Source organism: Meleagris gallopavo, chromosome 3 (genome assembly GCF_905368555.1).
Source record: "Meleagris gallopavo chromosome 3, MGAL_WU_HG_1.1, whole genome shotgun sequence".
Lineage (NCBI taxonomy): Eukaryota > Metazoa > Chordata > Aves > Galliformes > Phasianidae > Meleagris > Meleagris gallopavo.
The window spans coordinates 52,948,022-52,974,046 of NC_139406.1; the positions used below are offsets into that span (position 1 = coordinate 52,948,022).

The window sequence follows — 26,025 nt, forward strand, 5'->3', positions numbered from 1 at the left end:
AAAATTCTGGACAACTATGGGATAAATTACTTTCATTAGAATCAATGACTGAAATTGTTCCATCAAGGTCATTTGGTTAATTTCTTTTCTTTGTAAAACAGCTGCTAATTTTGAATCCAAAATTATCTAAAGTGGATAAAGGTGTGGGAAAATGATTTGGTGTGATGATGTGTATCTCCCATCAATGAGTGTTTCACATCTGCCACTTGAGGTTGAAGAAGATTTTGTCATTAGTAATAAATGCCACCTTTTTCATGGCAAATCTTAGAATAATTAAACTGCCAACATATACATTGCCATAATTGTTTATCAATTGTTATTTTTGATGTTGCTGTTCTGCTATCTTGACTGTCTCTTGATTGTAATCTGTTCACGTTACAATTTAACCTTGCAGCATTCTAATTTTAACACCACAATGCTACAGAAAATACAAACATGCTAGACTCTGGTTTCAGATTATGTTTATTTTCATTGCCCAGCTTGATCCCAGAGGGAGAATGAAAACTCTTCCTTTTGTGAAGGGCAGATGCCTAACGTATATCTTTCAGTATTTCCAGAAACAGAGGTGTCCTAAATCACAAATTACTTTTGAAAAGATAAGCCATTATAGATGAAACTAAACATGAGTAAAACCTTGACAGAATTGATTTCATTATCATTGAAGTCAGTTCAAGTTTTTCTATTGGTTTAAATAGAACTAAGATTAAACTCTGTATTTATGTAGAAGATGAAGAGCTCTTACTTTCTTTTTTGTACATACACGTGCACGCTTTCTATTCCTTATTCTGGTATAAACGTACTGTGCTGGGAAAGAGCCACTTAAAGTTCACAACCTTTGTGAAAGATGTCATGCTAACAGCAGAGAAGCATTAAGGAGTGAAGGACAAGCATAGCTGTATACATCAGTTAGTTCTTTTTGTTCCAAAAAGAGAGGGCATTTCTTCTGACTGTGCTGCAGCACAAAAGCTCCAAGTAGATTTCAGCAGGCTTCATCTGATAGATTTAAACAAAGTTTCAGGCATACTTACGGATTTTCAAATTCAGTGTATTACTTTTTCTAGAAAATGTTATGCAGGCTACATTTGTGAAAGTAATTGTTAGAGCAGCTTAAAACAATGTATTGGATATCCACTTTGTAGCTATCTAAGCCATGTCAATGTCCAATATAAAAGGGTTTTCACTTTCACTAGCATGTTTGTTTGCACTAACAACATCAGCTCTGCCCTTTCTCTGTATGGCAGTAATCTGAAGAGCAGAGAGCTTTGCCAGGCCTGGCTTGTTCCAGGTGTTTAATCTGAGGATTGCCTGAGGGCCTGGAAGCAATGAAACAAGAAATGATGCATTTTACAATGGACTTCCTTAAGAAGCAGGGGTTGTACAAAGATGCCATTTTGTCAAAATAAAATTTGCAGTGTTTGTTCCAGCCAAGATAAATTTGCCACAATATTTTGGTCAAGTGCTCATGGTAACTGGCCAGGCGCCCTCAGGAACAAGTCTCCCCAAGTGTCTGCTGCTTATCGTTCTAGGCAAAATTTTGACCCAGCACCCAAAACCAAAAAACACTAAAACCTTTATTTTAAAGAGCTGACATTTACCTTCTCAGACAGTTACCTGACTGGAACGTAAAAGAACTGTTTACTGAGAAAAAAATGAAACGAAAGACATTTTTTTCTTTCTTAAAGCCACCTTCTGAAAAGGATGAGAAATGTAAATTAAATTTCCTCTTTTTCCAAGTCTGTATTTTTATCCCATAAATATCAGCATGAACAGATACACGTATTTCGAACTTCACATTTGTTGTGGTTATATCCCTGACTTCCAGAACAAGCAGAAAAACCTTTGTAACAGGACAGAGGCATTCCAAATTCTGTGTCTTCCCTGGAAGAACAGGAAATCTGTATAGAAATCTTTTTCATGAGTGAAGATAGAGAAGAAAAGATTATTCTGAGTAGCAGTTGCCCACAGGAAGCCTATGAGTCTTAATTTTAAAAGCTATTCTATCCTGTGTACATTCAGTTGCTGCCAATTTTGCAATTAGTTTTTGCAATACTGGGAAAACAAATACAAAACAAATGGACTTTTACCATGATATAATCAGATGTGCACAGATGCAATCTCTGCTCAGTGTGTTTTTGGAGAATGGGAACAAAAGAAAAGAGAGTTGCTCTCTTTTTCTTGTTCAGAAGATTGCCTGTATGGAAGAAGTACAGAGTTTGTGGGATAACTTTATTGTTTTGATGAGAGATGAGTAGCAGGAGGGTTGCTCCTTAGCTAGGAGGAGTATTTGTGACTGTTAGAGGGGGAAAAAAACTCACACCCTTTTGGACACTTGAGAATGCTGTATTTGTTGCTTTCTAATCCTTTGCTGTACCGAAAACTAAACAGGCAAGACAAAGATTATGTGCATTTTTCATACAAGCAAACATGTTATTCAAGTTTGATTAACTGTTTTTTTTCAATATGTTTGCATGTTAAAGGTGAAAGGAAAGCAAATGAACATATTAAGCATTGGGTTTTGTGTATTTTTCCTTTTCAGAGTAGCTTACATAAAACTGTTCCAGGATATGAGCTTTCGACACTGTTGAAGAGTTTGGCTGATGTCATTTGACTATTGCTGGCAGTTCTACCAACTTCAAGGCACATGAAAAGATTGATCCTCCCACTTTTTTTAAAGTAGATTAGTTCATTGTGTTAATGGTTTTGTAACTTAGTTTTGTAATTTGTCAGAAGAGGGGTTGGCTAGCAGGGTCAGGGAGGTGATTGTCCCTCTCTACTCTGCCCTCGTGAGGCCCCATCTGGAGTACTGTGTCCAGATCCAGAGCTCCCAATACAAGAAAGACAGGGAGCTGTTGGAGAGGGTCCAGAGGAGGGCCACAAAGATGATCAGGGGACTGGAGCACCTCCCCTACGAAGACAGGCTGAGGGAGCTGGGCTCGTACAGCTTGGAGAACAGAAGGCTGCGAGGTGACCTCATTGCAGCCTTTCAGTACCTAAAGGGAGCCTATAAAAAGGAGGGAGTCAACTCTTTGAAAGGGTAGATAATAGCAGGACAAGGGGAAATGGTTTTAAGTTGAGGGAAGGAAGATTTAGGTTGGATGTCAAAGGGAAATTCTTTACAGAGAGAGTGGTGAGGTGCTGGAACAGGCTGCCCAGAGAGGTTGTGGATGCCCCGTCCCTGGAGGTGTTCAAGGCCAGGTTGGATGGGGCCCTGGGCAGCCTGGTCTAATATTAAATGGGGAGGTTGTGGCAGGGGAGTTGGAGATTCATGATTCTTGAGGTCTCTTTCAACCTGGGCCGTTCTATGATTCTATGATTCTATAATTAATAGTCTTGCAACATTTTCACAAATTTCTAGTCTCCCCCCAAGGCAATGACACTTTTTCAGACAGTACAATTTCAGTAGATCATTCAAAAGAAAGAAAATGTAGCTGTTTTTGTCTCGGACTAGAATTTTCCTTACCTAGCTAACACTATTTTCAAAATTATGTATTCTTTTTCTTTGTTACATGAGAAAATAGATGGAAAAATGAAATTTGAAGGAATTCCATTACTTTTTTTCCCCTCGTTATTTTGACCTTATTACTGCCATGGGTTATTTATAGCTCAGTGAGTGCTATGTTTAAAACCTTTGTGAGCAGACTGACTTTATCAGAAGCTGAATATTTGAAAGGCTTCCAGGATCACTGCTGCTTTGAATGAAGATCTGTTCCACACTGGTCTCTTGTGGGCCCTCGTCTGTTAGATGACCTCCCATAGGCAATTCATTCAATTGACATACGAATACTTATCTCCAAAAGCGTTACTTTGTAGTGCTGTTCTACCTTACTCAAATCTCTGTGATGTCCAAAAAAAAGTGCAATTGATGATACTACTTTAAATAGCCTGCTGCTGATATAGTGAGGAATGACTACACTTGATATAAATGAATGGTCCTGGCATTGGGGAATGCCAGTGGAAATCTTTTCAGTATTTCCCAGTTGAAGAAGAATGAAGCGTACACAAGGAACACCATCAAAAGGCCTTTTTTTGCCAAATATTTCAACACCTTCCAGCATCTAAGTCTGTTCAAAGCAAAGATATCTGTCTTCTTTGGCTGCTATATGAATAAGATTGAGTGGCAAAATTGTAAATAAAATAAAAAATAAAACAAAGTTGTAAATAACTGGAGAAAAGGCCTGTCTGCCTTTTAAAGTTCGCTTTCTGACTCGTTTGTGTTGTAAAACCACACTTCCACAGCCTTGCTTAGAACCAGGCCTGCAGCTAAATATTTACCCAATAGATTTTGTTAAATCTATTTCATTGCCTCTGGAAATGAATTCACACCTCTAATTCCAAAGTAACCTTTGCCTCTGGCATTCTGTAGTGAAAGCAGGTATTAGAAGAGCTGAAATAGAGTTGAAATAACTGATAAACTGAGTCAATAAGTAATGGATTGAGAAAACAGAATACTTTTTTGTCTCTCTAGGGTTTGGAAATGGAAATTTTTTAGCTGAAAAGCTGAGTTGGACTTGAATATTTTCAGTCCTTTAGATGGTGCTGGAGATATTTTCAGCTGCGTGTTGTCAGGCTTCCTGTGCCTTCCAGGTCGCCTCCAGCCCTTCCCAAGTTGGATCTCAAGAAAACAATGCTGTGGGGAGGTTCCACCACCTTGCAGTGGAAGACCTGAGGAATTCTGCTTGGAATTGCTTTTCTCAGGGGACAGTAGAAATCCCAGGTTGGCTCAAGGAGTCTCTGCAAGGCCCTGCAGTCCTGCAACGGGTTCTATTCCATCTAGTTGGCAAAAGTGAGCCCCCACAACTAAGACACAGGTTGAGAAGATGGCTGCTTGCCTCATGTAGCAGATAGGCTCACCTGTTGCTCTTCACTGCTCATTGTATTACACTGTTCATTCAGCACGCCTACTCGTTCTCTCCCTTTTCTACTTTTTCTTCGTCATCATGGTTCTCCTCTGCCTTTACTTCTTTTACTGACTTTGCCACAGCTTTGTCTTACCCTGGCCTGGGGTCCTACTACACAGGAGTCACTCATTTCCTGATCTGGAGCCCCATCTCTAACTGTGCCTTCCCCTAGACCTCTAGAAACCCAACTCTGATCTGTAATGGTTGACTTGGCTACCAGTCTCCACTTTGATCCTTAGTTCCTCCAAGCTAAGTATATCATGATAATGCTTTGTGATGGCAGATCAAGGCTCACTGGTATTTTTCCACCCACCACACAGGTTTTTCTTTCCTCTTTATGTGATTCAAAGGTTCTCACTGGAGACAAAGGTGGGAGGATGGGGTGTACTCTCTTACAGAATGTCGAGACAGCATACCCCTCTCCTCGTAGGAGTTTGCCATCTGTGAAGTTGTAGAATTTGCTCCAGAAAGTTGCATTATACTCAGTTCCTGCATGTAGCTCAAGCAGTTAATTGAGCCCAGTCCTAAAAATGACCCATCAGAACTTCTTTTAGTAGAAGGTGAAGAACAAGTAAGGAGTCACTTGTACCAAGGGGCTTCACCTGCTCCTTTTTCTGAAGGAAAGAGCAGCTTCTTCACAGCTCTAGCACTACTCATAGTCATCTTGTGAGATTTTAATGCATTTTGCTCATGTATAGTGCATATTGTCCTCTTTCTCATAGCTATAAGGAAAGCTTGGTTATTCTTCAGTCCTTTTCATGTTTCAGCCTTTGAGCTTTCAGCAGAAATGAAAGATGAGCCCAGAATCCAAAATCCAGCTGTGTAGTTCTTTGCATTCCTTTACTCTCTGTTTACACTTCAGTCTGAGACAAGAACAAAGTGCTTGACTGTCACCAAGCAGTTTGTTGTAGGACATCACAACTTTGTGGTACAACACGGGAAGTCTGAGAGGCAGGAATCAGTAGAGCCAAAATGGATTGTTTGAGAGAGATGCAACAAAAGAAAGGTAATAGTGAAGGCAGAAATAGCAATAAGGGAATAGGATGTGGCTAATGAGCTATCCTCTTTTAAAGACTGACTGTTTCAGAAACTAAATGATGAAATATGTAAGATGAAAAAATGAGTATAGACATGGGGAATGAACGATGGTTCTCTGCTACTTTATACCATCTGAGGATCTTTCTATGAAACACTTTTAGAGTCTCCATTTCACCTCACTGAAAATACAGTTGAGCCTACAATATATATGATAAAGATTTATTTGGGATAATTTTAAAGGCCAGACTGTAGGGTATTCTCCACATTTCTTGAGATACTGCCCCAGCCTAATACATCTTTCACTTCAGAGTTCCCCTGCTGAGATACGACAGTTTCTGTGTTTAAGTATCACTCATTTTATTCCCAATTAAACCCTATGTATCATACCTAATAATTCAGCTCTCTCAGCATCAACAGCATACAACTATTTTATTTGCAGTTCATCAGCATTAAGCAAAACTGTGTAGGTTTGATGTTACTCTCTTCCCAGAAATCAGACTGTCCTGTCTCCATCCTCTGATTACTTCCCCGTGTCTCCTTCTTGCTCCTTCCACTCTGTCAATAGCTTTCAGACAACTTGGTGCCTAAACCAGAGTGTAATAGTTGAATGAGGTTGAATCAGAGCCAAACAAGGGAGAAGGTCTCTTGCTTCCTGCTCTGATTTGATGCATTTGATAACACAGACCACTGCTGCTTTTTTTTTGTTGTTGTCGTCGGTGGAATGCTCAGAAGAATATTAGACATGATCTGATTATTAAGCAAATGGCACTTGAGGTGCACTTATTCTTGTTTTTAAGTATCATTAAGCAGCTTAGTTTAAATCTGCTTAAACTACTTCAAGCTAAATGCCTCTATACCAGTGTATCTGCTGCATCTTTCAGCAGTTTCTTTGGAGGTGGTTTTGTCAAGGTGGTGATGAGAGACTTCAGACTAGCATGGAGCTCTCCTCAGTCTCAGTTTCTGTTCTCTGAAGTAAACAGGTTGATGTTTGATGTGCAGTTGGGACATTGCACCAAGAAGCTGGCAGCCTCATTGGAGGTTGTGAGTGGTGCTTCAGGGAGTGGAAGGGCTCTGTAGCTACATACTAGTCTTAACTGCACCAGACTAGTGTGCTTCTTGCTTGTCACAGTCAATTCAAATACATTTTTTGGTCAACGTTCAAGCCTGGATAAATTATCTCTCTCCCAGAGGGTTCATGCCATCCTCATGCTCTTGTGGCCTAATTTGTAAATCCCTGGTGGTAGACAAAATACCCCAGCAAGTCTTGCTGAGGTGATACAGGTACAAATGATCAGTACCTGTTACTGTTAGTATTTCTGTAATGTTATACCTATGCAGAACCAAAGTATTTCACATAAAAAATTAACTTGCTTTTAGCATTTAGTATTGGTATATCTCTCCCAAAATACATCGCATCTTGCAAGTTGCTGGAGGCCCTAGCACCCTCCACACTGCTGCAGGCAGTCTTCTTTTCACATGATCATGCCTTCTCTTTCCTTCATCATCTGTGAGCCTATCTGATAGTTGATGGCCACCCATTTTTGGTCACCAGTCTGCAAAATACCTACATAAGTGTATTGGATCTTGGAAATCACACTTGTGTAGCTAGAAGCTCAGTGACTGGAATTGCACCACTGGGTGTTCTTTGAGCCAGTTCAGCTAGAAATAGTATGTTGCTGGGGCTTTAAATCCCACTTCTGAATGTGACTGTGACCTAAGAACAGGGACGGGGAAGTCCAATGCGGCTGTTGAGTAACTTCTAGTTGTACTGATATTAGTCTGAGGAAGTTTAATCTTCTGTGAAGTGTGACAGAAGCATGTACAGATCTGAATTGCTGTGTGTCAGTATCTTGACAATTTTGACACCTCTAGTAACCTGTAGTTAGTGTTACAAAATTGAGTTTTCCACAATGGCCATTGCATTTTGTGCATCCATTGCTACGTTTGCATAGGAGTGTGTTTTGACTGCCCTTACATTAGCATTCTTAAGAAGCTATCTACTTGGTTTACATGAACGAAAGTCTCTTTAACAGCTGTTGGGGGATTTCAAAACACACAAGGAGTCCCTGCAAACGTAGCTGCCAGCCTGATGAGCAGTTCTTCTTCTGCATTGCTGTTCTCCCCTTTGCTTTCTTCACATTCTCATTCTCCCTTTGCCATATGAGAGGTAATTTCAGGACACTGAAATTTCTCCAGATGAATGTCTGCTTACAAGTGTATTTCTACCAGCTGAAAAGTTTACTCCGCATTGGAGGGGTGTTTATAGCCTAAATACTCCTTCACAATGTAATTAATATTCTTTTGTTAAAAATGTTCCTCTTCAAGCATATTTTGTATATACAGCAGTAACTCAAGTTTAGCATGGTCCAAACAGTGTTACTACATGTATCTAAGAAAGAACAGGATCCATGAATCATACAAAGCAGGATATTTCTGCTTATCCATTTACAGGCATCACCAGCCATTAGCTTTGCAACCCATATTTCAAACATTAGATGTGTATTCTGGCTTAATGTCTAAGATTATTTGCTACATAATTATATTGTATTTCATTTTCTTCTGTACACTGTTGTAATGATGATATTGCCTAATAAAATAATGTCAGATTTTAATTAGGTTAAAAATAATTTGGTGTACTAGGTTTTTTATTTGAGAAAATAAACTAGCTAGTAGTGCATATCAGACTAGCCATTTTTTAGTTTGTGTTTGTTTAGATTTCGTGTCATCCTTAACCTGTTGAGATAAGAGGGGGTTGGTTTTGTTGTCTTTCTTTGTTATTACTTCTTATAGTTATTACAATCCTCCATCGCCTTATATCTATTTTTTTGTTGTGAGGATGGAAGTTGCCATAATATTAAATACATTTATTATTTTTCTAATGGTTAGTTTCACAGAAATTTCTGCTTTGAATAAATAGTTGCACCTTATTAATCACTGAAATGAGTTATCTAGCCTAACAAGAAAGGATCTGGTAATACCACATGAAAGTAGTTCAGCAACTGGAGGCCTAAATTTGCTGGGAGGCAAAGACAGAATATATTTGCGTCAAAGGCAGTTTTGTAACAGAAAAGCTTATGCTAGCCTTCTGTAGTGGGATACTTGAGGAATAACCAGTGATGTATAAACTGACATAAAATGTAGGTCTTTTCCACAGCTCACTTTTATATGTGTCCTCAATAGCATCCCAACATACACCCAGATGTTGGAGAGGATGAAAGAGGAAAAAATTTCTATGGGTTTGATCCTCTTCTCTTTAATTCTTTAATTCCTTGTGCTTTCTAAAAGACCTTGGTACTCGTAAACTTCTACGTGGTATGTGGAGGTATGTTCTTTGTTAGATACCTCTCTGCATGTGTATAAGACTGTCATGTATTGAAAGTTATTTTGACTCCTCAAAGTGCCATTTCCAAGTACATCTTTTTCTGTTAGATGTTTATTGAGAACAAAATAGAAAAATCTTTGAGTCCAGTTCAGCAGTTCATTCCTTTTCATTTAATACTCAGTCAACACAATGGAGTTCAAGCATATCCTTTAAGTCTAACGTGTATGAAGGGTTTGCTGAATGAGAACATATTAAAGACAGCTTTTGTTGAGCTGGAGCCTGTCTGAGTTTTCCTTTCCTTTGTGTTCACTGTTAGGAGGCAACAGAAATGTTTGTATCTGGCTATGATTTCTGATCACTTATCTTTTAACAAATTTAGATGTCTTATTGCTTGGGTTGGTTTTTTTTCTGCCATTTCTTCTCTTAACACGTGGTACTGCCTGGCTACCTGTTATGTTTCTTCTGGATAGAACGATTGTACTGATGTACTGCTTATGAGATTATTCATGAGTATGCAGGCCGGTACAGAATAAGAATGTACAAATGCTGATTTCAGTCATTGTCTTTGTATAGTTAGTATTTTAGCTGAGTATCTTGAGGACTGAACTGTTGTAGCTAAGGCTGCCAAATGAAATAATTCAAACAATACATATGGCAGTTGTATTCCCACCACAGACTTGTAACTTCTAAGGCTGTAAGACTTAGAGTTGCATCCTTAAATGTGGTCTGGTATTTGAAAGCAGAATTAAAAGCAACCAGTTGGTGTCTGCTTTAAGAGAGTCTTGAGCTACCAAAATGGTGAAGTTGTACCACTTCTACCGAAGTCATCAGGCCACTCACAGAAAGGACATGTTCATATAAAAAGGAGAAAATCTCACGTCTTTATTCTCTGACAATAGCTAATTGCTAAAATATCTCCTTCAGATATTGATCTGATCAGCTCGTAGGATAATCTACTTGCATTAAAGGTCTGGTTTCTCTCTGCATGAGTCACAAAGATGCAGTAATCAAAGCTTTTATTTTGCTTAGAAGGCATAATATTTCCAAATATACTCATAAATTCAATAATTGCCATCCTACTGGCAGTCTCCTATTCTAGCACCTGCTATTAATACTTAAGACAAATTAACAGCTACCTCTATGAAAGAATTAATGTGAAGATTTTCATCAGTGCCTCATCAGTCTTTCATTTGTAATTTGTTTTACACTTTTCCCCAAATTAGGTCTTCTTGGGAACTTGGATTTCCATGGGAATGACTTTAAAGAATCTTCTTTCTTAGCTATGTTGTTTTGTTGAGATAGAATTGAGAATACGTCTTCATGAATCTATTTGTTTCAATGTTTTGGAAAAATAGAAAGTAGAAAAAGTCCAGAGGGGCCTATTTCATGCATAAAGATGAAGAAGTTTAAATTCTTCGTTCTCAGTTGAATAACGAAAACTCTTCTTAGCTGATAAGGTTGTTTCGTCTTCTCTAAATCAATGGCTATTCAGTAAATAGTTTGGATGCTGAAACTATTGATCAGATATGGTGACAAAAAACAGCAGCTTCCCTCTTTACTAATTTGACTAGTCAACAATACATTCAGTGAAAGATTTTCACAGTGCATGCAGTGAAGCTTAATAACTTCAGTTGCCTAGGAATGTATCTTCACCCACAGCTAATATTTGGTTTATTTAGATGTTTTTTGTAATTCTACCTACTGTTCTACAACAAATAATCGTCAAATCCCTATTTGCAAAAACTGACAACTTGTCTTATTAAAATTGACAGAAGCCAGGAAATGCTTCCCAACACAATCACTGACAGCTTACTCAAATGAATTTGAGTTTAATTATGCCAGCACAAGAAGAACTGAAAAGAAATCTTTGACTAAGAAGGAGTTTAATTATATCTGACATCCTGTAGCCTCCTTTGTGCCTCTACAATGGCAGATGAAAAGAACTGAGAGGAGACCATCGTACCAAAGTATTGGTGTATCAATTACATACTTTCTGTGATAAAAGTCCTTATAGCTTTTTATCCCCTGAGTTTCATTAAGGCTTTCCCTACAAGCTATTCTTTGTCTAACCGAATGAAAGAAGTAGAATTGCAAACTTGAGTGTTTAGAGGTAATCAATACAATATTGATCCCATTTTTCAGAAAAAATATAGTAAAAAAAAAAGCCAAACAAATGTTGAATGAAAAACTACATTTTGAGTGAAATCCAGGTCCCTGAGGAGGGCATGGCAGAGCTCCACTAACAGATTAACACATCAGACAGGCAGATTTGGCGTTGCGCATTGTCAATTTCTGTGTCTGAGTTTTGAGAGTTTGTTCTTTTTCTGTAATGTGTTTTTAGTGTAATAAAAAAAAGAAGTGGCTGTTAGCAGAAGTTATTCCTAACAACCCCTCAGCTGTACAAAGGCTCCGAAACATTGTGAAGTATAAAGAAAATCAATATCTGCTTAATTTGTTTTAAAATATTTAATGAACTTGGACTAAATGTAATTTGAAGAGAGCATTTGAATAGAACTTTGAAGAGCTGTATTTAAATCTGCACCATTTAGCTGAAATCAATCGTTGCTCTTTATCAGAATTGTTTATCAGAAGTTATGTCAATGAAGCACTGGAGAAAAAGATTTTGGAGCTGAACAAAATGATTTTATTGGATCGCTACTCTCGGAGGGTGAAAATATATTTGAAGCACTGAACGTTGGTTTTCCTTCAGTGTTTCAGCCAACAGAGTAGTTTCTTAAAGTGCCAAGAAGGCTGACTCTAAAAGCATGTGATTGGAAAATTATATCTGAGCACCTTGTGTGTGACAGCCTCAAGGACTGCCTTGCTTAAATGTCTTTCCTGTCTCAAGTGGTAAAGGTCTCTTCTGTTGAGAGAAGTGAGTTTTGTGGGGAAAAGCTGGAATCTATACTCTACAGGCGCCCATAGAAAAGTATTTGGATATATTTTGGCCTAATTAATAACTTTTTGAATTCTTAAACATGACAGTGTCTAGTGCACATGGAAAATGACTGGTGGCTCATTTGTTCCCTCAAGTACATTGTCAGTCATGACATTCTCTGTTATGGTTCTCATTCTGTACAGTATTAAATATGAAATTCAGATGCTTTGACTCTCATGTTTTCTACCTCTGTATTGTCCCTTTCTCCTTATACTGTTGAACTTTGTCAGAGTTTGTTTTTCAGATCTTGCAAATAAGATCTATGTAACACTCAAGACTTCCCTGGATACTGAGCATTACAAAAATGGGTTGCAGTAGGTGCCTTATTAAGCATTTTTGGCAGTTTCCTTCTAAGAATTTGAAGCTCCTGAAGGGGAACTGATGAAAAAATCAGTGGAAAATTCTTAAAAATGAACAGCACATTTTACTGAAGGAATAAATCAAGAGAGATTTTTTTATATAGTATTAAAATTTCAAAAAGATGACACACACAAAAAAAAAAGATGGAGAGTGCAGAGACTCGCACTGAATATAAGCCTAGCAGCAGCTTTCATTTTGTCTCCTTCAATGTAAAAATCTCATCTAGATAAAAATACAAACAAGCACAGTAAGTGCAATGCAATTATACCTAGCCTCAGGAAAGAGCACTGAACAATTTTATTATAGTGCCAAAGATTAATTCTGGAATGTAAAGCTGTGAAAGTCCTATTATGGACCTGCTTCATTAAAAGATGTGGAACAAGACGTTTGTAAGGCACCGATAAATCCATTAAGTGACAGAGGACTCTGAAATGGCCTTTGATAATTTTAGTTATTAAAATTGCTGAGGTTGCTGAGGTTGGTGACTGCAAATAACACTTCTAGCTGGCGCCCGCTGTCCCTTTTAACTCTCTATCCTCTGGTCCAAATTCTCCTTGAAATAAGCAACCATCACTCTGCTCTAGTTAAATGGGCAACCCCTAGCTACCTAGACTGAGTCTGGAGAAGATGGGAGAAAAGAACTGTAGGTTTAAAATCTGCTCTTTCAGGTTGCTGTGAACCCAAAGTGAACAGTGCTTCAAACTCAGGTATTGTCTAGAGTTTTTTTAGTACTTTCATTTCCATAAACTGGAATTTCTGGAGCTGAAAATGCCTAAAAAGGAGCAGCAGCACTTTAATAAAACTGTCCCAAGCAGTGACAGACAAGAAGCCTGTGCTACTGAAAAGCAATACTATTGTCTAGTTAAACCTGTCTTTAAATTCTGACCAACAGTGTAGGAAATAGCATCTGATTTGTCAGCAGCATGAAGAAAGGCCATTGAGAAACCTGCAGTTCTCTCCTAATCCTCATCCTAAAGCCTCCAACTCCCAAAGATACGTAAGCAAAATTTTAAATTGAAGTATTTTGACATTTCATGTTAGATTAAGAAGTACCTCTTTAGATCAGGGGTTGAATATTTCCATGCCAGGGAAATACATGCTGCTCAGATGCTTGAGCCCTGTTGATATTCTCTACCAAATGAAGTTATTCTTTCCAGAGGTGATCTCGGGATACTCACTGTTGATTTTACCAAGATTCTGGAGCAAAACATCCAACCAGAAGTTACATCCCAGAGTATTCCCAATCAGAAGTAGACAAGACTCAGGCAGACAGAAATGTTTTCTTTTTCTTTTGTGCCAGCTGCAATGAAAAGAGCAACTTCTATCCAGTCTACAAGGTGGGCAGGAATGTCACTGATCTGGATTTGGAGCCTCTTCTGTCAAGGTTGTAAAAACGCGCAGCTGCGTCACAGCCATCACGTAGGAGTTTATAAATTTTCCATGCCACAATTAATCAATTTCAGTGTATAAAATTTCCTCGCTGGCACACTTCCTGACTCCCTGTGGCACTTCATCTGTCACTGATAAACAACACAGGGATTTGTCAAAGTGTTAATGGGGGTAGCTTTTCTCAGAGTCATCAAACTGTGCATGTATGTGAGTGTCACGTTAGGAGTTTCTTACAGTCTCTTCCTGAATTTATGGAACTCTCAAGAAGAGAGCTCCTTTTCCAGTTAAACGGGCAGTTAGCTCCTCTTGGGTTTTGGAGCAAATGGTTTAGTGGTAGCAGGTGTTGCTTTTGCCAAGTTCAAGAAGCTGGTAATATACTAATTGATGACTTAAAACAGAATTTAATAAAAAGCTATTTATCCTAGAAATACTAAAGCCAAAAAAACACTTATGTGAGACAGAGGTTGTTATATTACTCATAAATCAAAGTGGCAGAAAGAAAAGTAAGGCATGAAGTTCTCACCTTATGTATGTATGGTATTTTCTCTCAGATTTTATAAACAAATAAAATATACTAAAAAATAGACCAGCTATGCTTGTGATGCATAACAAGCATGAAGATGAAATTGTCATTGAAACAGCTCAAATTGGGCTAAGCCATTTGTTTATTGATTGTTTTCCCTCCAACTCTACTGACATTATAGAAGCATTCAGCTCAAAGCACCAGTGGAAGTGAAACATTCATGGTATCCTTTTCAGTAACTGGAAACCTTATGCTTAATTATTTCTGCTCTAGAATGCCGGTAATGTATTGAAGCCTTAATACCTTGCTAATCAGTACCTCACTAATTAGTCCATGACAAGAATTTTAATTAGATGCACAGTAGGTGTTCTCCCTGTGTACAGAGGAGCTTTTTCCCAGAGGGAAAAGAGAAGGAAAAAAGACAGTGGAAGGCATCAAGGGAAGACAAATATATCTCTTGTACTGAGAGAAGATTGTACAAGAATTAACATTTGTAAAAATTTATTCTGTTTTGTAAAATATGTTAAACTTCAGTTTGTGATTTGCTCCTTCTCGCTGTAGAACATAAGATACCTCTTTTTTGTGAATTGGCGTTTGTTTTAAGCCAGACGAGAAATACTGGAACGTGACAACAGTCAGTTATGCTCATGGCCAGCTCTAAGAACTGAGCTGAGAGCATCCTGAAGTACAAGTTTCTGTAACCTGAGTTAAAGAGCTGAGCAGCATATCTGTGAGCTGGAACAAGGTGAACAGGGTAAAAAGAAGATGCACAACACCAGTGTCATTAGTTGAGCCTTGGCTTGGACACATTCTAGAATTCCTATCAGAGGAAACCCAAAAATAACAGTATTGATCACCATCATCTGTATTTGGTTGGCTGGTTAGTTCTAGCAGAGAAAGATGCAGGAGAGGGATAGAAGATATTTCTGGTAATACTGCCAGTGCTAATGTTCTCGTTAGCTTAATGGTATATATGCCACTGGAGAGAATTTTAGGAGTATTTTGGATGAAGGCTATTCAGAAATCTGCATAAAAGCTACTGCAGTGAGAGTCTTACAAAGTTACTTGTATTTATATACATGTAACTCAGGCTTTCAGAGGAGGCCCTTGTCAAGTCTCATAATCTCCATACGCTCCTGTTTTCACAGCTGTGAATAAAGTGTTTCAGGAGATAGGGGACATTCTGAAAAATGATGACCGTGCCCAAAGAACCCTTCATATAAAGAGATATAACCATCAGTGAGATAAAAATAAGGATGAACTGCACAAAAGAGAAAACCAGTTGATGATTTTTACCCCACTGTGTAAGAATACTTTAGCAAAAGGCTTCCTGGAGGAACACAAGATTTTGCTGTAGAATTAGCATTATTTGAAAAATGCATTTTTCACTTGGTTTTGATTGGGAAAACTCTTTCACATGGTGAATATGGTCACAGGTAAGCCATACTCAATGAATGCTCAGACTGTATGTAAAAGCTGTGACTAAAGAATGCTTTTATCTGCAAGGAATTGTAAGGAAAGCATGAATAAAGTAGCACCCTTTTTGTTTTTAATAAACACTGAAGCAAGTCAGAGGTTTGAATGTTTCTGAATCTAGTGATTATTGGATGGACTGTATTGAACATTTCTGGAAAGAAATGCCAAATTAATCAATGGAGAAGAATCTGTATTATTCATAAGTATAAATTGTATCAGGAAACTGAAAGAAGATGATGTAATTGTTGTGCCAAAATGAAAATGACCCAGGCTTTGTCAGTTAATATGAACAGTACGTATATTGTTGGTAGAATAACTCTGAATATAGTAAAAGTCAAAGAAAAAAGATGATGCTCTGTGAACCACACTACAAATAATAAATGTTAATCTAAAACTGTATTTGCTCTGAAGTGTTCACTCAACTGTCCTGCCTGATAAAAAAATGTTATTTTTTAAAATGCCTTTATTAACTCACCTACTGTAGGAGATCTAGTAATTTCCCATAGCAAAATTGTTTGCTACTGTAAGTTCAATTAGAAAGAGAAAGGTGTGGGGAACTTGAGCTGAGATTAGTGGGATTACATGATTTTTCATCTTTTATGGGAGATGTAAAGCTGGTCCAGGCACAAACAATCTTGTTACTTGGAATGTAGAATGGGTATCTTATCTCATTTTGCAGATTGCTGTGAGCCTTCCTTGACACCTCCCAGCCAGCCAGACACAAACTAGCTCTGGATCAGAGACTGTGTGGCCACTTCAGTAAAGCATCATATTGAAGGCTTTTATCTTTAGAGAAAGGCAGGATATATTAGCTCTAGCTTAATGCCATGGTTCACACATCTGTATCACTCATAGCCAAATTAGAGCATGAGTGAACTTGAATATACCTGTAAACATTGTACAGCCATGCCCTTTGTCCACTTTGTAATGAGACTGCTACTCACATCACAAAATGTCCACCACAAACAGCACTTTAGTGGAACCTTTATCAATACTCTGAGAATTGGTTTCCCTATTGGGAAAAGGTAGCTATAATGTACCAGCACTTCATTTGAATAGTGCATTATGGGAAAAAGAAAAATCAGAAATCTCCTATGTCATTGCTTTCCTTTCTCAAAGAAATAAAAGGAAACTAGTCTTCCATCCAGATCCTCTGGTAGGCAGATAGTAGACTTCAGCAATTAATACTTTTATCCTTCCTATTAAATACATGTGTGGGTTTGCTATTGAAAACAGCAGACTATTTTGGATTCTGTTCCTCTACATAGTATCTCCTTTCTATCCCACATGGCCCAATGTTATTTGATACGATCTAGTTGAAATAAGGATGTAAATTAAAATGCAGGTCAGAAGCCCAAACCAGGCTTGAGTGATTATCCATAGGAAGTAGTGAAGCTGACACAGATTCCATTTTTTTAAGTGATGCTAAAGATGTTTATCTTTATTCTGGAGGCCTTAGTCTTTTACAGTTTGAATGTCAGCTGTGAAGGAAGCTGTAGTTTTTCTCTATTCTCTATCCAGCAGTACTGTTCTTAATAATATTCTGAAGACTGAAGGACAAAATATTCTTACTTCTGAGCCTTTTTCTGGAATTCATTTAATCAGAAACATACTGTCCTGAGTTTGAATGAATATCTGGAGTGTATTTGCTTGAGTAAATAGAGGTGTTATGTTGTGGAGTATGGATTTTGTTGTGTGATTTTTTTTCTCTCTTCCACCAAGAACTGGCTAGAAAAGCATTTTCTAAGCTATAAACTAATTTCTGAATCTTTTATGATTTCTTCTCTCTTATATAATTTAAACTGAAGATTCCTTATTTAAGAAAACCTAAACTGAATTTCAGAGCTTGTGTTATGTAAGTCAGTTAGTTACATCAAGCGGAAAAACTGAACATTGCCTTTGGGAGATAGAGAGGGGGAAAACAAATGCTTGAAAGCAGAATCTAGGGAATGGAGGGCAATTTTGGGACCAGCTTTCCCCCAAACCATACCACAAAGAGGCTGGCAAAAGGCACTGAATACATGTGGAGCACCAGTCCTCCACAAAGGTTCTCCGGGATCGATTATGGATATTTAAATGTGAATGTTCTGTCTGGGAATAATACTTAGACTTTTCAAATGATTTTGTCTTCCAGAATGATTGAAGATTGCGGGAAAAGAGGAAATACCATGGCAGAAAGAAGGCAGCTGTTTGCAGAAATGCGTAAGTACTTCCTAGAAATTTCACTGCATTAGACCAAGCCACTTGCAATGCAATGTCAGTAAAATTTATGTAACCTTTCCATCTCAAGTAACTGATACCTTTGTTTCACAAACAGTTTAATATTGTGAAAACAAAACTATAGGAAAATGGGCTGATTTAACCAAATATCAGGAGAAATTAATTTCCTATACTGGCTTTTGTATTTTTTCTACATTACACTATATTATTTAAATTAATGCCTTCTTGAGACAAATATGCTGAAATACACAGGTAGCAGTGAAAGGGAATTGAGGGGCGCAGATGTTTCCAAAAGCAGACCAGTGCCCAGCCAGTCTCTGAAGAGTGCCCACCTTGGAAGACAAAACTCCTCATCCCCTTCTTCTTATTTTTATTGCTGAGCATGATGTTATATGATGCTGACTACCCTTCTGGTTATTACAGGTCAGCAATCCTGACTGTTTCCCCTCCCAGCTTCTTGCTTACTCCAAGTCTACTCACTGTGGGGGCACAGTGGTAAAGTAAGAGCACCTTGATGTACTGCTCAGCAATAACTGAGAAACACCAATGTATTGTTGACGCTGTTCTAGCCAAAAATAAAAATACAGCACTGTGCAGGCTGCTATGAAAGCTAACTCCATCTCAGCCAGACCCAGTATAATCCGTATCACTTGCATCATGCTCCCATCTTATATGATCCACCATTCTCCCAGCTCTTTAGCACATATGCAAATACAATTCCTTTAGTCTAAGAGCCATTCCCATCAACTGTCCATAAAATATCCATTCGAATGTCTGTAGAAATTTGTTCAGTTAATTTTAACCATAACTTGAGCACCATCTGTTGTGGTGGTCACTAAGGACAGGATAGGCAGCGAGTTGTGTTGTGTGCTGAAACTAGCTTAGATTGGATCACTACTGCACATGCCCAGTTCCTTACAAGGCTCATCGTCTGTTGTTTTAGGTGATTCCTGCTGTAGTATTTTGACATAGAAGGATAGCATGCAACAATGATATACAATTTGGGCATAATTATGATGCTTAGAACTCAAATCATGGGTTATTTCCCCCCAAGGTTAAACTTCCTTAGGGTACGCACTGGGTTTCACCATCTTCACACACATTACCCACCAAGTTTGCCTGAATCCTCTGGTGAAAGCAAACCCACAAATGTATTTGCCTTTTCCCAAGGAAAGAACAACCCATGCCATCTTTCCCAGCCAGTTCTCTACATGCACTGTGGAGAATGTATTGTGGGGACTTTATCTCCTTCCATACTGTGTAGTGATAAGAAGGAAGAAATGCTCTTGGTACTCAATTTGAGTCATTGAACCTCTTGGGACAGTCCTTCCCAGCCGAGATGCAGGCCCATAGGATGAATGAGGAAGAGAGATTCTCTTTGAATCCATGAAGTTGGGAGGACAGTCTTTGTGTGGTTGGTGCCTTGATGTCTGTCCGAGCAGCCAGTTGTCATGAAAGTATAGACGTATAACTCTGGTGTGTTGCATACCAGCCTCCACCACATGGATTGTGTGCATTGTACAGCATCTGGATCTTTGGTGTCCTGTTGTCCAGATTGCTATAGACCCTGTCCACCACTGCTAATTCCCTCAGATACTTTCTTCAGCATGGTCCACTGCCCTTGGTAGTTTACATTGTTTTTGAAAGCAATCGCCTTCATGCTTGACATGAGCTGCCTCCAGAGGCTTTAGACATCTGGCCCTTATTTTGTGGGTTAGGTGGGCCCTAGTGAGGGATCCCAGCTGCTGAGTTTCCCTGCCCTCCAGTTCCAGACCACTGGCCCCACTGACCCAGCATTTGAGTAGCAGCTGCTCTCCTGGATCGTGGCCATAAGCATCTCACATGTTCCACAGCTTATTCAGAGATGAGGTGGTTTTTGCCTCTTCTAGGATATTTCTCTTCCCTTCCATGTCCTTATATCTGCCCCACTGAGGAGCAGGCTGCTTGCCATGGTTTTCCCTCCTGCTTCCCTCCATGCTACTCATGGGGAACTTCTTTGTCCCTCACCAATAGTCAAGAGTTGAGTCTCTGGTTTAGCCACAATGTCTGTTTGTCCTCAAATCTGTAGACCCTCCCAGTGTCCATCTGTGTGCCCTCAGATCCAGAGATCCTCTCACCCCACCAGGGGCTCTGTATAGAGCGTCTTTGTAGACATAAAAGGCCCCAGCAAAATGCTAGAAGCTGCTGTCAGGAAAGACAAGGCATCTCTATTTCAAGTGATGCACCACAGTGCAGAAGACTGAGAAAGGAAAAAAGAGAACCTAGGTGGTGTGCAAGCAATAGCTAAAACACTGGTATATTATCAACACCGTTTGAGTCACAAGTCAAAAATACAGCGCCACGCACACTTCTCTAAAGAAAGTCAGCTCTATCCTAGCCAGACCCAGTACAGGATTTCATGTACTTCAGATACCACTTCAATATATTTTTTTTAATGTCTAGTTAAGCTTTGTGTTCCCTGCAGAACTGTGTGTCATGGATGTGTTGTTCTAACAATGCTCCTCCTACTTCTCTTACAATCCACCATTTCATGGGAAATTTGTATCAGGTACAAAGTTTGAGACTGGCACCCTCTTGCTAGATCTACCAAAGTTTTATTTGGTGGTTAGGATTCCTATTATTTGTCCCTCGAAATATGGAAATATAGAAAATGGATTTTTGTGAATATTTATTCCTCAAAATATTTCATCAAGTTAGCACTAAGAGCTGGTTGCCCTTTCTGCCCTGTGTATCAAGACTTTGGTTCTCTGAATTTAAAGGCAAGGGCTTAATGAAGAAAAGCATTAAGAGAGCAACTGTGCACTCTGAAAGGCCAGTGCTGTCCTGGTAAATCAAATGTGGTCAGTACTGTTCTCCAGGGATGAGCTCAGGCGCACTGAATGGCGTATGTCTGCAGCACTGAGCTCTGCAAAATAAAGACTTTTCATTCAGCTAGCCTGTTGAGAACAGGCTTGGCCCATTCCACTGTATCCATTAGTTTTGACCGTAGAATCATAAAATCATTAAGGTTGGAAAGACCAGTAACATTGTCTAGTCCAACCATCGGCCTATGCCTGTGACTGCTCTAGACCACATCACTCAGTGCGACATCACCCTTTTATACCTCCAGGGATAGAAATCCCACCACCTCCCTGGGTAGCCTGTTCCAATACCTCATCACTTCTTCTGAGAATAAATTTTTCCAAATATCCAACCTAAACCTCCCCTGATGAAATTTTAGGCCATTATCTCTTGTTCTGTCACAGTTACGTGGGAAAAGAAGCTGACTACCACCTCAATACAATTTCCTTTCAGGTCATTGTCTCCCCTGAGCCTCCTCCAAATTGAGCAATCCCACTTCCCTCAGCCACTCACCATAAGACTTGTGTTCCAGACACTTCACAGCTTTGTTGCCCTCCTTTGGACACACTTTAGGGCCTTAATGTCTTTATTGTAATACACGGCTCAGAACTGAGCACAGTACTTGAAGTGTGCCCTCACCAGTGCCAAGTAGGAAGGGACAGTCACCTTCCTGGTCCTGCTGGCTGTTACTATTTCTGATATAAGACAGGATGCCAGTGGCCTTCTTGGCCACCTGAACACACTGATGGCTCATGTTCAGCTGGCTGCCAACTGACACCTCCATATCCTTTCTCCTCCCTGCAGCTTTCCAGCCTCTCTACTCCAAGCTATAGCAATGCATGAGGCTTTTGTAACCAAAATACAGGATCCAGCTGTACTTTTTTGCTCCCTACTATGAGCAAGGACACCTCTCTCTAGACCAGGTTGCTCATAGCCCTATCCAGCCTGGTTTTAACGTCTCCTGGGAGGGAGCATCCACATTCTCCCTGGACAACCTGTTCTAGAGTCTCAGTGCCCTCACAATAGAATTTCTTCCTAATATCCAGTCTAAGTCTACCCTCTTCAAGTTTGTAACTGTAGGATAACTGTTGAATCATGGCCTGAACCCCTGAATCACTGATTGAGCACCTGGGGAAAGGACCCAGTCAGCCCTGGGAGCACAGGTGAAGGCAATTCTCCTGTCTGACTCGAAGGGGTGGAGCCTAGCTGCACCTCTCTTAAACCCCATTTAAGGTCTGACTGCCACCTAGAGAAGGTTCTCTTTCTGGATGTCCCTCCTTTGTTGAGTTTTCCCTTCTGAGCCTAGATCTTTGGTGAGCAGTCCCTTTTCCTTTCCTTCTAACACCTTTCTGTTGCATGAATCCCTCAGTCATTGCGTTTCTTGTATCACCCTTCTATCGTGTTGATCTTTCTGATTGTTATAGTAGCAATTTCCCCTCATGCTGTTGATAACTTGCCCTTATAAAAAGTCCCTCCCTAGCTTTCCTGTAGGTCTTGTTCAAGTACTGGAAGGCTGCTATGAGATCCCCTTGGAACTGTCTCTTTACTAGGCTGAAAAGCCCCAGCTCTCTTAGACTGATTGTATTGGGGATATTATAATATATTATAACATATAAAGAAATCTCCACATTCAGAAAATGCTCAATTTTGCATGTTGAGGGTATCTTCAATTCCTGCATTAGTATGAAGGGTGTGCTTCAGTACAACAGCAGCTTGTCCTACTGTTGTTGCTTTTAAGTTTCTTCAGCTGTATGCAAGCCTACACAGTCCATGTTTAATAGTAAATATGTACTTAGTGTGCCCTACATACCCTTGATGATACGGAGTTTCTAAAAATTGTAAAAAAAAAAAAAAAAAAAAAGCCACCATAAAAAATATGCACTTCTGGTAAAAAGTTAAACTCTACAATTTTAGAGGAAGAAAACGAATGATATAGAGGACTTTGCTAGTGTTTTAGTTTCTAGTGGTAATACTGGCAAGACTGTGGTTAAAATTCCATGGTGCTTTTAGAAAGTAGATTGTGCTCAAGACTACACAAGATAATAACAAAAGAAATTCTTCATTTCTTTTTAAGTAGGAAACTTGCCCTTAACAAGGAGGAGCTTACCCTCACTTCAAATCTGAGGTGGTCTGTGCTTTTCCCTGTATTGAGAGTAGTTTAGTTTGACTTTCTTCAGAAGAGGCATTTTTCTGGTTCCAAATTACAAACATTTGTGAATTAGTATCATACTCTGTAGAGTCTGAGTCTGGATTGTCTTATCTCACAAAATACACCAGTGGATGTCAAATCAATAGGCTACCCTTAGTCTAACCTGACATGCTCATATGTATCCAGACTGCTCTGATGGAGAGTTCATAATGAACGTTGTTGTGCTGCCAGCACATATCTAGTGTGGAAAAAGCAACCAAAGCTTGCAGTGTATTTTTTTTGTTTTTGTTTTTGTTTTTGCAAACAGTCAGCAGTATTACATAGAGAAGAACATTCAAAAGAAGCAGTGAAACAATGCCAGTAGTCAAAGAGAATGAGAAGCCACTGGCAAGTTAGAAATTCAGTTGTATTTGCCACACGTCTTTCCACTTTTCAGCACTATCCATGTAAGAGAAGCAATATTCTACAGAAGTGATTTGACAAATCAGTTTCAGACTATGGTAAAATGTGAATTGTGTCAGAATTAGATAGTATGTTCCAGGGATTTATCAACAAAAATACATAGTCAGAAAGTAATTGTATGCAAATAGTAGGGGAAAAAAAACGTTACTGCCTACAACATTGTTTTACTGTTAGTAGTGCAACCTAGAAAGTACTATAAGCCAGAGTCTCGCTGTCTCATTTTGCTTTGAAATGGTGCTAGGATGTTTAAAAGAGTGTGGATGGATAGTGCCAGTATGGCTAGATGTACAACAGTGAAGCTGAGCAGCCAGTTTAAATAATGTCATTATGCTTCCTAAAGAAAACATTTGGGAAAGACATGAAAGCTGGATAGGGCCATCTCTAAATAGAGCTTATCTCTAAATTGGAGATATGGATATAAGGGGTGGACTATTCGATAGACAAGAAATTGGTTATAAGGCTGTATGCAGAGTTTTGTTTTGAATAGCACTATGTCCAGGTGGAGGCCAGTGATGAGCGGTATCCCCCAGGGGTCTGTCTTGGGACCAGTGCTCTTCAGCATCTTCATCGATGGCGGGTTCAAGTACACTCTCAACAAGTTTGCCAGTGACACCAAGCTGAGTGGTGAAGACACAAGCGGTGACACGTTAGAGAGAAGGGATGCCATCCAGGGAGACCTCGACAAACTAAAATAGTGGGCCCATGTGAACCTTATGAGGTTCAACGTTGCTAAGTGCAAGGTTTTGCACTTGGGTCAGAGTAATTCCGGATGCATATGTGGATTGAGAGAAGAACTCCTTGAGAGTGGCCCTGTGGAGAAAGACCTGGGAGTCTTGGAGGATGAAAAACTGGACGTGAGCCAGCAGTGTGCTCTTGCAGCCTGAAAGGCCAGTGTTGTCCTGGGCACCATCAGAAGAGAGGTGGTTAGAAGGGCGAGGGAGGTGATTGTCCCCCTCTACTCTGCCCTCGTAAGGCCGCATCTGGGGTACTGTGTCTGGGTCTGATGCCCTCAATACAGGAAAGACAGGGAGCTGTTGGAGAGAGTCCAGAGAAGGGCCACAAAGATGATCAGAGGGCTAGAGCACCTTCCCTATGAAGACAGGCTGAGGGAGCTGAGCATTTTCATCCTGGAGAAGTCTGCAGGGTGACCTTATTGCAGCCTTGCGGTGTTTAAAATGTGATTATAAACAGGAGGGGAATCAACTTTTTACAAGGGTAGACAGTGATAGGACAAGGGAGAATGGTTTTAAGCTCAGTGGAAGGTTTAGACTGGACGTCAGGGAGAAGTTCTTCACAGAGCAGTGAGATGCTGGAACAGGCTGCCTAGAGAGGTTCTAGATGCTCCTTCCCTGGAGGTTTTCAAGACCAGTTTGGATGGAGCCTGGGGCAACCTAGTCTAGTACCACACCTGGAGGTTGGTGGCCCTTTTTGTGGAAGGCAGGGTTGGAATTCTGTGACCTTTGGGGTCCCTTCCAACCCAAGCCATTCTATGATTCTGTGATATTTCACTCCACTTTTCTTACAGCCTAAGTGTATCTTGTAGACACATTTTGTGTGGACAGTCCCTTAAGAAGCTCTATTTTAGGTTGGTACCTTTCCTGCCTAGGAGGCTGCTCATCTGAACAGGATAGTTCTTAGTCTTTTATTCTAGGGTCAAAAAATCATGAAAAAGAAAATGTGCAAAGATTCAATTGAACATTTCCTTGAAATGTGTGATGGAATTAATAATCAGCCTTGTGTTTAATAGGCCATATTGTAGTTGTGCAACAATACTTCTTGGGTTCGACATAACAGCCAAGAAGGAGAAACATTTAATTAACAACCTACTCATCTCCTTTCTGAGATTCTTTGAAAATGTTATGAGTGACACACAGCAGTAAGATGCCTAAAGGCAGTGTGTCACATCCTGACCCTGTTTTGGTCCCTTTGAGCTGCTTTTGTGTGTGGAATAGCTACCAGTCAGCTTTTACTTGTATCTCCTGGACAACTGCTCTGGAAATCTTGCCGAATCTTTAAGTTGTAACAGCCAGGACCACACAGTGTGAGCCAGAGGGCTGACTATTTGAGATCTCCAGCGCTGAGAACACACATCTATGAATTGGAGGATGCCTCAAACTCCTTGCAGTATTTTTGCTTCCTTCTGCTGGTTGCTATCAGTCTATTACTTACGGCATAATATTGTTTCTAATTTGGTTTGCTGGCAATACCTTATTCTGATCTGGCGTGTCAGCCAAAGTTATTTGTTAAATATTAAAATTAGATGAAGGTTTTCATCCTGTTGGAGCCTGGCGGTTGTCATTTAGCCTGCAGCTTGACCAGATTGTTCTTCAAAGTGACAGACACAGTAGGCTGACTACTTCTTGCCTTCCCTCACAAAAGTCTTTTAACACCTACCTCTTCTTGCCCACC

General features: G+C 39.6%; 1 protein-coding gene across 21 annotated transcripts in view; it reads left to right on the top strand.

Annotated features, from left to right (window-relative positions):
* DTNA (dystrobrevin alpha) overlaps positions 1-26,025 on the top strand; it is a 221,221-nt gene that overhangs the window by 97,216 nt on the left and 97,980 nt on the right. For all 21 annotated transcript variants that reach the window (XM_085221029.1, XM_085221028.1, XM_085221030.1 and 18 more), the window contains one exon: positions 18,079-18,146. In XM_085221029.1, the coding sequence (XP_085077155.1) occupies positions 18,080-18,146 (67 nt within the window). In that variant the 5' untranslated portion in view covers position 18,079. Of the gene's footprint in view, positions 1-18,078; positions 18,147-26,025 lie in introns of those variants that run through there.